This window comes from Pteropus vampyrus, unplaced genomic scaffold (genome assembly GCF_000151845.1).
Source record: "Pteropus vampyrus isolate Shadow unplaced genomic scaffold, Pvam_2.0 Scaffold85, whole genome shotgun sequence".
Lineage (NCBI taxonomy): Eukaryota > Metazoa > Chordata > Mammalia > Chiroptera > Pteropodidae > Pteropus > Pteropus vampyrus.
The window spans coordinates 8,213,835-8,225,380 of NW_011888866.1; the positions used below are offsets into that span (position 1 = coordinate 8,213,835).

The window sequence follows — 11,546 nt, forward strand, 5'->3', positions numbered from 1 at the left end:
AGGCAGCTCATCTAAGGCTGGCCAGTGTGAAGGCTCCATCCAAATAGGGACAATGATATTTAACAGACCTAATCATATTCCTTCAAAGTAAATGTGAGATACAGGGAAAATTGGGCAATTGGTAGTGAGAACAGAAGTGGACAGAGCCTGAGAGAGCCTCAAAATGGTGGATAAAACAGAGATTCATAGACTGGCCTATAAAAGCACTACAGAACAACAGGCCATTCCTCAAAACTACCTTACATTCTGCATAACCTTCCAAGTCAGTTGTGTGGCTGAGATACTCTATAATTTTAATCTAGGCCTGGCCACAAGGCTAAGATGCCGATCTTCCTTATTTTCACTTTGTCTTAAATAAAGTCCTCCTCATATAGGTAATCTAATTGAATGCCTATTTTTGCAGTCAAGAGTCTAATGCAGAAATGATCTTATTTCATCCAACCACTTTTTTATATAGGAAGAATGGTCGCTAGCTTCTTAACTAGACTCAAATTCTGGCTTTCTCCCTTTCATTATATCCTAAATACTGATTTTACAAGAGAATTCTACCTGAATCAGATCTGATTATGTCATGCCTCTCAAAAGCCTACAATGGTTCCCTACAACTTGTAGAATAAAGATCAAATTCCAGACAAGGGCAAAGTCCCATTCCAGCCTCATCCTTATTCTTTTCTTCTCCCATACATCCTACCACACATTTAGCTACTCTGGACAACCTCCCCAGAATACAGTGAAGCTCTTTTACAGTGTTGTGCCTTTGCTCATGTTCCCTTTGCTCGGTATTTGCTTCCCAGTTTATATATACCCAAATCAGGTCGATATGTTTTCTATCTGCTCTTCTGGATCTGATCTCTCCACTCCACCTGCTCAATGTACAGGGAGGCTGACCTGTATGGACTATATCAATGGGTTATCTTGCTTTCTGGCTGCTGATTGACTTTGGCTAACAGGAGCACAGTAGAGTCAAATTGGGCTCTTGCTCTGGCTGAAGGCTGGTTGTGCCTGTCTCCTGTTGGGGCCCTCTCTTAAAGTTACAGCTCTGCATGGATTCCAGTAACCATTTCCTCTCCTTGCTCCTTGGGGCCATGGTGTAATAGAAACTTCCTGCTGTGGGTATTCCTGGGGCACTATGGTGCCCCCTTATTGGTTTTTCTAAACATTGTCTACACCTTTGTAAATAGGCATTTTATTACCTTTTCCTTAATTTAATTACCCACTTTTAGTATATCTGTTTCATGCTATAATAAGTATATCGACTGAAAATCTGTGGTTCTAATAACCTTCATAAACATGAGGGGTCCACTAGACATTACAATATGTTGATATTTAAGATTTTTCAAAAGCATGCTTTAGAGTTTTGTATATTAACAGTAATACATCTCACCTGTTCATAGACTTTGAACCTTCCAAAGGATAGTAGAAAAGAGCAATTATAGTGAGAACAGTTTCCATGGTGTTTGTAAGAGTTCTGGTACAGCAATACCATGTGAACCAAGAGCATAGCTGGCAAAAAAACTAAGAACAATTATGAGCAAACAGAGATGGGGTGAAAAATGAAAAAGCTTAGTTATCTTCTATGGAAAATAGTAAGCAAGTCTAAATACTGGAAAAACCACATCGAAAGGTAATTAATGTTAAAAGATGGCATGTGCAGACATTGTTTTTAAGAATTTATATCAAACAGGTCTAAGATAACATCAGATCTATATTCATTAAAGTTAAAAAGTATACTTTCAGGTACATTTTTATGGCATTTCATTTTATTTAAATCTCATTTCTCATTAATAAAAGACATAAAACACAGATTCTTTGATGTAGTTTATAGAGGATTGAAATTCATAACTAGGCCCTCCCAATCAATATTCCTCAAATTGTCTTATATTACTGACAAATATTCTGACTGTTTTTATTGACCTTAGTTTAAAATGTTGCCCTATATCTTGATGAAAAGTTAAAATGCAAGTGAAAAAACATGACATATCAGGAGACATCATTAAATTTTAATTTGGAAATTGACTAAATTAATAAACCAGTTTTGAAAGAAGATGCAAACAGAAGCATCAATAAGTCTACAGAAGAAATATCTTAGAAGAAACCTGTTAGCTGAGGCGAGGGTGTTAAACGTGTACTTGCTTCCTATCTCTTCAAATATAGCCTTTAAAAATTGTTTCCAATTTTTGTGGGTTTAAAGGCTTTTCCTAAACTAGAAGAACCTAGTGCTGCTACTTTGAAGGAGGGAATTCAAAGGTATTATGCCTTTGCCATTTTAGATTGAGCCTTCGGCAGTGTATGTAAGCAGAAAATAAGACGGTTTTATCCTTGAGTCAATTAGCAAGGACTCATTTGCTAAACCAATCTGCCTTTTTAATACAAATCAACATGCTACCTGCAGAAATATGTCCTGTTAATCTTTAAATTGTTAATATTTATTAATAATTATAATTACATCTAGAAATGTGTTGGTAATTTGGAACATATTTTCAAATAGAAACAATGTAAAAAGCGTAGTAAGATTTCAAAGGTGGCTCAAATAAGCTTTCTTAATTTAAGAAAGAGCCAAAGTGAAGTAACAACAGTACTACAACCATTCTTTGGGATATGGTTTAAATGGGAAAATCCATTCCAGATTTGAATGGGAGATCAGAAATCTATCTCTCCACTGTGAAATAAGCCAAATGACAAAAGACAGTCTTCTACGCCACATTCTCTCCCTTACAGAGTCCAACTATTTCAAACATTCAAACCAGAGGTGAAAGGGTGCTCCAGTGAGAAGCAGTATTTCTCAGGATGAGTCTCAAGTAGCTGGAAGAATAGAGAACAGCACTGAAAACAGCTGAGGTGATTTGTGAGGTAGGCAATGATTTAGAACTATTCCTACTGAATTTTATGGAAAGTTAGGCAAGGACTCTGACAGTTTTGAGGCGTGAAGATACTTGCAAAGCCTGTCTCCTAGGGTTAAGCTCATAGGGTTTGACGGCATCAGTGGCTTCTACTGCCTAGGACTCAGTCTGGAGGAAAGGTATGGATGGTATGCATCATTTGCATCTTACTGTTTTTAATTATGGAAGTACTTCTATAAAGTTGTATGAGTTATCTTTTGAAACTTTTGATTATCGATATTATTCCTTGTGCTTCATGCTCATAGGAATGAAGTAAATGAAATAGTTTCTAAAGTGTTTAAGACTTACCACCCATTTTGCCACTTGCTGATTTTCTAGTTGTTTCATTAATGAGTAAAGCCTCAAGTCTGCTACAACAGACAGAACTGCTTGGGCAAGTCTAGGAATCCAAATCTTTGTTTAAAAAAAAAAAAAGATGTTAAAACCATCTATTGGTTCACACAGAATTATAAGAAATTAACAAGCTGACCCAACTATCAATTAATTGAAAGCCATTCTTAGTACAAAAATAGATATAATATATTCTATTATTCTGCTAAAATACCTGTATTTCTACAAAAAATACATTAATTTTTTAATGTATAGTTAATTAAGAGATAGTTTTATAATTCTCATTATATATACATATTATAATTATATATTATATAACCAGGTCATGAGTGGGCATATATGTATTTAGTCTTCATAAGTACATACATTATATATATATACACACACATATATATTACATATTACAACACTACTAATTCTAATTTAAAGGCCAGCAAACCATTTCATTGTGTTAAGGGTTTATTTTAGAAGCACATTTAGTTATTTTGATTAGCATAACAATAGGTAATTTAAAATGAAACCTTATAGTACTGTGTCCTAGGTATTATACTAAGTACATACTTGATATCAGTTCATTCAGTCCTCCAAATAATCTCATGAAATAGGTTCTGTTTTATAAATGAGGAGCCTGAGGCACAGAAAACTTAAGTCATTTTCCTAATGCACAGCTAGTTGTGTGGAAACAGGATTCAAACCCAGGTCTGCCTAACTCCAAAGCCTGTGCTAAGTTTCACTACTTTCCCATCCTGCAATATAGATGATAAAATACAAGTTACTTTTTTTTTTAAAGCCCAAGTATTCTACAGTTATCGAAACGTATTCAGATGAGTAAACTTATTTAAGAGTAAACTTAAAAGAAATGAAAGAGTTAGTAGTATATTACAACTTAATTACAGTTAGGAATTCTAACGCTATATATTAGCATCTTTCCGGGTTTTTTTAAATGTGTCATAGTTATCTTTAACAAAATAACACTTGCTTGTAGAATACAATTTCATGTTGGTTTGTTCAAAAGATGTGTTTCTAAAAACATGTAAATTTATATTTTTGTTGAGTCAAACTTAAAGCTGCTTAACTTTCGATTTTCAATTGTCAGTGGCCTCTAACACTTTAGCTTTATGTTCCATTTCTTTGTTAATAATCTGTAAATATTTAAATCTTAGAATTTAAGAAATGCTATACTTCATAATTTCAATTAAACTGTGCTCTGTAAAATGCAGTAAAGGGCACCTATTACATACCTTCTGTTTACTCTGCATAGAGATCTATAAACTTCATCCTTACCTCCCAGGCCTGAAAGTAGTTCATTTGAAAACCCAATTTGGCTACATATTTAATATAAGCCAACAGTATGAAGTAGCTACTAAAAAACTAAATCCTTGTGTACTGAGAGAAACATAGTATTAATGAAGTTAATGGTCCCACTATACTATTCTGAACTAGTTACCCTAGCTTTCAATATTATGTTCAGTTTGGAGACCCACATGTTAAGATGGATATTAATAAATTATGTCTAGAGGACACATTATCTGATTATGAAGTTTAGAACTGGAGATGTTTGTCCTGGATAAATAAAACTTTTTGAAGGGTTGTCATGTAGAAATACTGAATTTAAAAGGTAGATTTTAGCCCAACACAGAAATAAGTGGAGTTGTAAATTCCCAGTTATTAGCAATGTCTCCAGACATTTAAGATAACCATCATTTTCCAGCTCATACTAAGGATTTGACAAGAATTAAGTAATAGTTTCACACAGTTTCTGGAAAATAAAAAGTAGTGAGGTAGGGAAAAGAAGGAACATGCCAGGGTTAAACTCTAAGGATAAAGCCTATGTTGGCAGCTTACCATTCTATTCTCCTGTTCTTTAAGGTCCTGACTCCTTCCTTAGGCTCCAAGAGCCAAATGTCCCTGTGCCATCTTCTGACTATTCAAAGCCCCACTGTGGTACCCCATTCATGTCTCCCTTCTTATCCCTCTTTCTGCTCACATGTTCTAAACCAGTGCTGTCCAGCAAAAATAGAATGTGAGCCACATAGATGATTTTAAATTTTACAGTAGCCAAATTAAAAAATAAAAAAATTGCAAACAGGTTAAATGAATTTGTTATTTTGTTTAACCCAATATATCTAAATATATATCTAAATGATATCTAAAATACTATTTCAACATTTAATCAATATAAAAATTATAGAAATATTTTACATTCTTATTTTGTACTAGGTCTTTAACGTCCACTTCACAATTTGGATTAGTCACATTTCAGGTATTCAAAAATCAATGGGTGCTTAGCGGCTATCATATTGGACAGTGCAGCTCTAAGCCTTCCCTCATTGTGTGCACACACCTTATGCAGTTTAGAGAGAAGCTATCTGGAAAGATGATTAGGCTGTGAATAGGTAGACTTATGATCTAGTTTTAGCTCTGCTTTGAACATACTGTGACCTTGGTCTATGTACTTTACTTCTCTGACCTTCTAGTTTCAAAATTATAAAATCTATATTTTAAAAATCAATATGAGTATGACTGACTGACTGATAGCATCCTAATGTTTCTTTACCTGGTCAAGTTCCAAGTAGACTGAATCTTCTTTTTTGGGGGCGGGGTGGGGTAGAGGGCCAAGGGAGGTTTCCTTTTAATCACAAAATGGCCAAGACAGTCAGCTACAGGTTGAAGGCAGTGTATAGGTCCTGAAGGAATAGGAAGTTTTTCTGTCTTGAAGACCCCTTCATTTATAATAAAACCTACTTCCTGGGATATGATACCCTTAATGACATTATGTATATCTGCCCATGGTTCCAGACTTTATGGATACCCTGCACGATCTACATGCTAGTGGGTAGCCCTGGGAGGAGAAAAGAAAATTCACAGCTCCTAAGTTCCACTTGTGTCAATGGGAGAAACTCTGCTACTGCTCAAAATTCTCCTTCCCCTGGATCTTTCTATGAGAAGTATCAGTTTCACAGGTATGATCCTTGTTTCCCAATAGTGGGGAATCGAATATTGCAAAGGGGAGGGTACAGTCTTGCCTGGGGAAAAAAAAAAATCTCAGAAATGTAATGTCTCTCAGGCTTCAAAAACCGCTCAGGATTTAGACTGCCTTTGGAATTCTGGGGCACTTGCCTAACAAAATGGGGAAGGCCCAAAGTTTTGAGCCTAACGACGATAGCTTAAAAGATCTTGGCAGTGAAGTTTGAAACTTTTGCACCATTAGTTCTTTCTTTGTACCCTCTCCTGGCAAATGACCCCAGAAATTCATGAGCCAGGAATTATAACCCTACTTATTATTGATACCTAATTACAACGTAGTACAAGGATAATGCATATCATTGAATTTTTGTCAAATTAATTTTTTCTGAGTTTTAAACACTAAATCTTGAGTGGGCTTATATGTATTTAGTCTTCATAAGCTCATATAACATGGTCTTCTACTCACAAGTTAAGAAAACAAGACAGAACACTGTTCTCAAGTGATTCTTAATGAAGGATGTATACTTCTACAGTCCAAATAAATAATTAATATATAATGTAATCATTCTGAAAATCTTAACAGGATTGCTCCCAGCAGGACACTTTCATGCTCGGTCTTGTGTTTTAGCACACAATGAAAAGTTACACATCTTAGTATGCCTCTGGAACCCTAGATATAGTCAGAGTTTGGCAATAGTAGCCTTTTAGAAACAAATTTCATGATACCAGTAACATCATTTAGTTAATATACATTAAGCTTTAAAAAAGGATGGAATAAATCTATTTTTAACAATGATTTTGATTACTTTTATTTAAACTTACCAGCAACTGAACACTATCTTTCCCCAAAAAATACAGAATCTTGTAAATGCTTGCAAAGATTAAGGGGTAAGTATAACCCCTCAACCTTTCTGTCCATTCCCAGGTCAAATAACCATAATTAGTAAAATTAAGGACTAATGTTAAATAGCATTGAAATAAAACCTACTTTCATTTCCACATATAAAACTTTTATTTTTTGACAAAGCAGCTTAAAAACAGCATTTTGTACTGGATATTTAAATTAAAAATGTAATTGGCCAACTAAACTCAACTTCTTCAAGGCAGAAATGTGATTTTTACTTCATTTATATCCTCCATAGTACTGAGCACTGGGAATATGTGCTATAGGTTAAGTCAAGTACATCTAAACATCAAAGAAAGATACAGAAGAAACAGTATAAAATAATGGATACTTTGATAAGTTAAAATTATTTGGAGAAAATATGAAAGATTGACTGAAAATGTGTAATAGAAACTGACACAATTCCTAAGATAAATATACATTCCAGGTCTGGAAAAAAATTACAAAGGATATTTGAAAACCATATGATGTGCAACTTCAAGAGACTGCCAGTACTCATCTGGAACGAAACTTGTCTGGACTAAAAAGCAGTTACATATTCGTAATGCTATGGTAAATAAGACCAGATAAATGTTTTCCCCAAGATGATCTGAAAAACAAAATAAAAGGTAATGTGACACAAAAGTCATACAAGTTCTGCTTGCAGAACTAAAATATGCTGCTCTGGTTGGTCCCTTGCTTAGGCAATGTTAAGGCACAGTAGTGAACTCTGCTCCCTCCACACTACTCTCAAAGTACACCTGGACCGAGAGTTACACAAGGGCCAGAGCCTCAACTACTGAGTGATTACCACTCCTTTCATCTAAGCAATCTTTCTTACAACTTATTGTTTAAAGAGATTAAGATAAATACTGAAAAAGATTGGGTTAAGTAAGTAAGGCCTTAGGTGGATTAGGTTATTCTATATGTGTATCTAACAGAAACCAGCTAACATTATTAATTTAGGAAGCAAGTCTTTATATAGGTGCCAAACAGTTGCATATAAAATGTTCCTCCATACATTTTTAAATAACATTCACTCATGCTTACTATATGCCATGCACTGAGTTCATTCTTTTACATGCATTATCTCATTTAATCCTCAAAATAATGCTATGGGATAGATATTAGCCCATTTTACATATGAGGAAACTGAGGCTCAGAATTTAAATTCCTTGTCCAGTTCAAAAGGTTATAAATGGCCAAAAAGGATTCAAACTCAGGTCTGTCTGCTGTCTGCCCTGCTCTTAGTCACAGATGGACAGCCTATAGGCTGAATACAGAGAATTTTTTAAAATTTGAATTTGGTTGCCAACATTTAAATCAGATTTTATGTTAAAATTTGTATTGCAGCATTTCAAAACATAAGATCTGGCAACACAGAGCTCAATGAGAAACGACTGGTACTGAAATATAGAGTGCTTTGACTTATTTAGCTCTGCCTGTCTGGCCTGAGTATTTTGAGCCTGCAACCTGCCTCTGATCCACTGTGAGTCTCTACTATCATTCTGGGTTCCTGCCATTCTCTTTCCTTATTCACACGAAGCACATTTTAAATGTCTCTCGGACAAATGGTACATTCAACACAATGTACATGCCCTATCTGAACTTTCACCTACCAGAAACACTTCAAGAAACCTCCCTACAGGACTAAATATGCTGTCGGGAAACTGTTCTTTCCTGTCCCCCCCACCCACCTTTACTCTGTGGACTGGGGCAGAAGAAACAATACTCAGAACTGGCCTTTGAAACAACTCGAATACCTAAAAGTTCAACTGTAAGTCTGTTGAAAGTATGGTAATTTACTGTCGTTACTATGCTTTACACTGACGGGATCCAACTTCTAACAAGGGGTAGGTTAGGGGAAGAAAACGAGAGAGCTCCGGTCCAGCAGCCTTTCCTGCCCCTCCTCCCCCGCAGTCCCCGGTCACAATCCTCCCATCCTCACTTTTCATTTAGCAAAAAGGTTTTCCCCTTTTTTGGTCTCAGGTTTCTAGAGGGGGTAACTAAGCATTCTTTTCATACCGCCTACACTGTCCTTGGCACATAAAGGACGTCCAGTCAATATTTACTGAATGAATAAGGAGTCCATCTTTATATTAAATACCACCACCACCACCACCACCCCGCGACAGGTAAAAATCCCACTTGCTGGGGTGATTTTTCTCCTCTCTGCATCACATCGAGACCAAAGTGAAGGAAGAGCTGGGCAAAAGAAACGGGGTGGAGTCAGACCTGGTCCCACTGAGGAATCAGCCCTTCCGTAGCTGCTAAGCCTTGCGTAGAGTCAGACCTGGTCCCACTGAGGAATCAGCCCTTCCGTAGCTGCTAAGCCTTGCGTAACTCCTGGCCTTAGTGGCCCGGCTCTAAAATCGGGGATGGACACATCTTACCTACTCACTCTACATGACTGCGGGGAGGAAGGCATAAAATAATGCAGAATACAGTGCCGTGCAAGCGGCGGGAATCGAGAAGCCCATTTGGCGCGCACTGCGATTTCTTGGCAACCCCAACCCAGCAGATGGAACCCTTGGTCTGAGTCCGCGACTTCCCGCCACCTCCTCTTCCCTGGGCGTCCCCCTCACCTCCGCGGAGCCCGGTGCTCTTCTGGGAGCTGAAGTACAAGGCCGACTTTCTCTTTCGCAGCTTCATTTTCTCGTGAGAGCAACTCTGGAGACCGCGGAAAAAGAGCCTGCTGTCACCTGGTTCTCGCTCCATACTGCATCTACTCCGGCCTCCGCTGAGGATTCCGGCCACCACCTTCCACCGCAGAGGGAACCTAAAGTGGCGCGCACTGTTCTTCGGCTCACTAAGTTTGGCCTCTGCGAGCCGCCGTCTGGGGCAGACGCGGAGGGAGCCGGGAAAGGGCAACTTTTGCCAACTCCCTAAGGTGGCGGTCTCTTAGCGGAGTGTTTCAGGTTTGGCCCCCACCACTAAGCTTTGCCAGGGGCTTGCCAGCTCTTTCCGTTAGGCATTTCCTTCTAGGATTGCCCCTGGTTTTGGTTTTGGGTCCGTGCGCCGGAGTTCTGGAAACAGCTGGAAGTATCTGGATCTCACCTTTGCGGGGGACAGGTGGAGGCGGGGGTCAGTGACTTGGTGTGAGAGCTGACCCGTTGGAGATGTCTGAATGGTAATGATAATAGTATAGGCATACTTCATTTCATTGCACTTCGCTTTATTGCGCTTTGCAGATATTGCGTTTTTTTATAAGTTGAAGGTTTCTGGCAACCCTGCATGGAGCAGATCTATCAGCGCCATTTTTCCAACAGCATTTGCTCACTGTGTTTCTGTCACGTTTTGGTAACTCGCAATATTTCAAATTTTTAGTTGTTATATTTGTTAATGGTGATTTGTGATCAGTGATCTTCGATGTTACTATTGTAATTGTTTTGGGGGCACCACGAACCGTGTCCGTCTAACACAGCCAGCCATTAAGTTAATGTGTGTGTTCTGACTGCTTCACCAACTAACTGGCCCTCCATCTCGCTAGTCTTGTTGGGTCTCCTCATTCACTGACACACAACAAATATTGGAACGAGGCCAGTTGATAACCCTACAATGGCCTCTAAGTGTTCAAGTGAAAGGAAGAGTCGCACGTCTCTTACTTTAAATCAAAAGCTAGAAATGATTAAGCTTAGTGAGGAAGGCTTATCGAAAGCTGAGATAGGCCGAAAACTAGGCCTTTTGCGCCAAACAGTTAGCCAAGTTGTGAATGCCAAGGAAAAGTTCCTGAAGGAAATTGAAAGTGCTACACCACTGAATACACGTATGATAAGAAAGCGAAATAGCCTTATTGCTGATATGGAGAAAGTTTTAGTAGTCTGGATAGAAGATCAGACCAGCCATAACATTCCCTTAAGCCAAAGCCTAATCCAGAGCAAGGCCCTAACGCTCTTCAATTCTATGAAGGCTGAGAGAGGGGAAGAAGCTGCAGAAGAAAGGTTTGAAGCTAGCAGAGGTTGGTTTATGAGGTTTAAGGAAAGAAGTCGGCTCCGTAATATAAAAGCACCAGGTGAAACAGCAAGTGTTTTAACCGATGAGGAGTTGCTTCTTGTGAATGAGCAAAGAAAGTGGTTTCTCGAAATGGACTCTACTCCTGGTGAAGATGCTGTGAAAATTGTTGAAATGACAACAAAGGATTTAGAATATTACATAAGCTTAGTTGATAAAGCAGTGGCAGGGTTTGAGAGAATTGACTCCAATTTTGAAAGAAGTTCTACTGTGGGTAAAATGCTGTCAAACAGCATTGCGTGCTACAGAGAAATCGTTCGTGAAAGGAAAAGTCAATCCGTGCGGCAAACCTCGTTGTTGTCTCATTTTAAGAAATTGCTACAGACACCCCAGCCTTCAGCAACCACCACCCTGATCAGTCAGCAGCCATCAACATCGAGGCAGGACCCTCCACCAGCAAAAAAATTACGACTCACTGAAGGCTCAGATGATGGTTAGCATTTTTTAGCAATAAA

At 38.0% G+C, this 11,546-nt stretch overlaps 2 protein-coding genes across 7 annotated transcripts in view; one reads left to right on the forward strand and one right to left on the reverse strand.

Annotated features, from left to right (window-relative positions):
* The window catches only part of PIGB (phosphatidylinositol glycan anchor biosynthesis class B), a 23,885-nt gene extending 14,038 nt beyond the window's left edge, over nucleotides 1–9,847 (reverse strand). For 3 of the 5 annotated variants that reach the window (XR_002781156.1, XM_011363456.2, XM_011363458.2), the window contains exons 1-5: nucleotides 9,666–9,847; nucleotides 7,555–7,690; nucleotides 7,020–7,137; nucleotides 3,189–3,293; nucleotides 1,385–1,515 (exon numbers count right to left, since the gene is read on the reverse strand). Coding sequence is in view for 4 of the 5 variants with exons in the window: in XM_011363456.2 (XP_011361758.1) it covers nucleotides 1,385–1,515; nucleotides 3,189–3,293; nucleotides 7,020–7,137; nucleotides 7,555–7,690; nucleotides 9,666–9,798 (623 nt within the window). In the remaining variant the exon portion in view is untranslated. Of the gene's footprint in view, nucleotides 1–1,384; nucleotides 1,516–3,188; nucleotides 3,294–7,019; nucleotides 7,138–7,554; nucleotides 7,691–9,481; nucleotides 9,588–9,665 lie in introns of those variants that run through there. The other 2 variants (XM_011363457.2, XM_023532568.1) reach the window with 2 other exon arrangements.
* A 45-nt stretch (nucleotides 9,848–9,892) lies between these two features.
* PIGBOS1 (PIGB opposite strand 1) overlaps nucleotides 9,893–11,546 on the forward strand; it is a 4,020-nt gene continuing 2,366 nt past the window's right edge. For both annotated transcript variants that reach the window (XM_023532570.1, XM_023532569.1), the window contains exon 1: nucleotides 9,893–10,210. The gene's annotated coding sequence lies outside the window, so the exon portion shown is untranslated. The remainder of the gene's footprint in view (nucleotides 10,211–11,546) is intronic.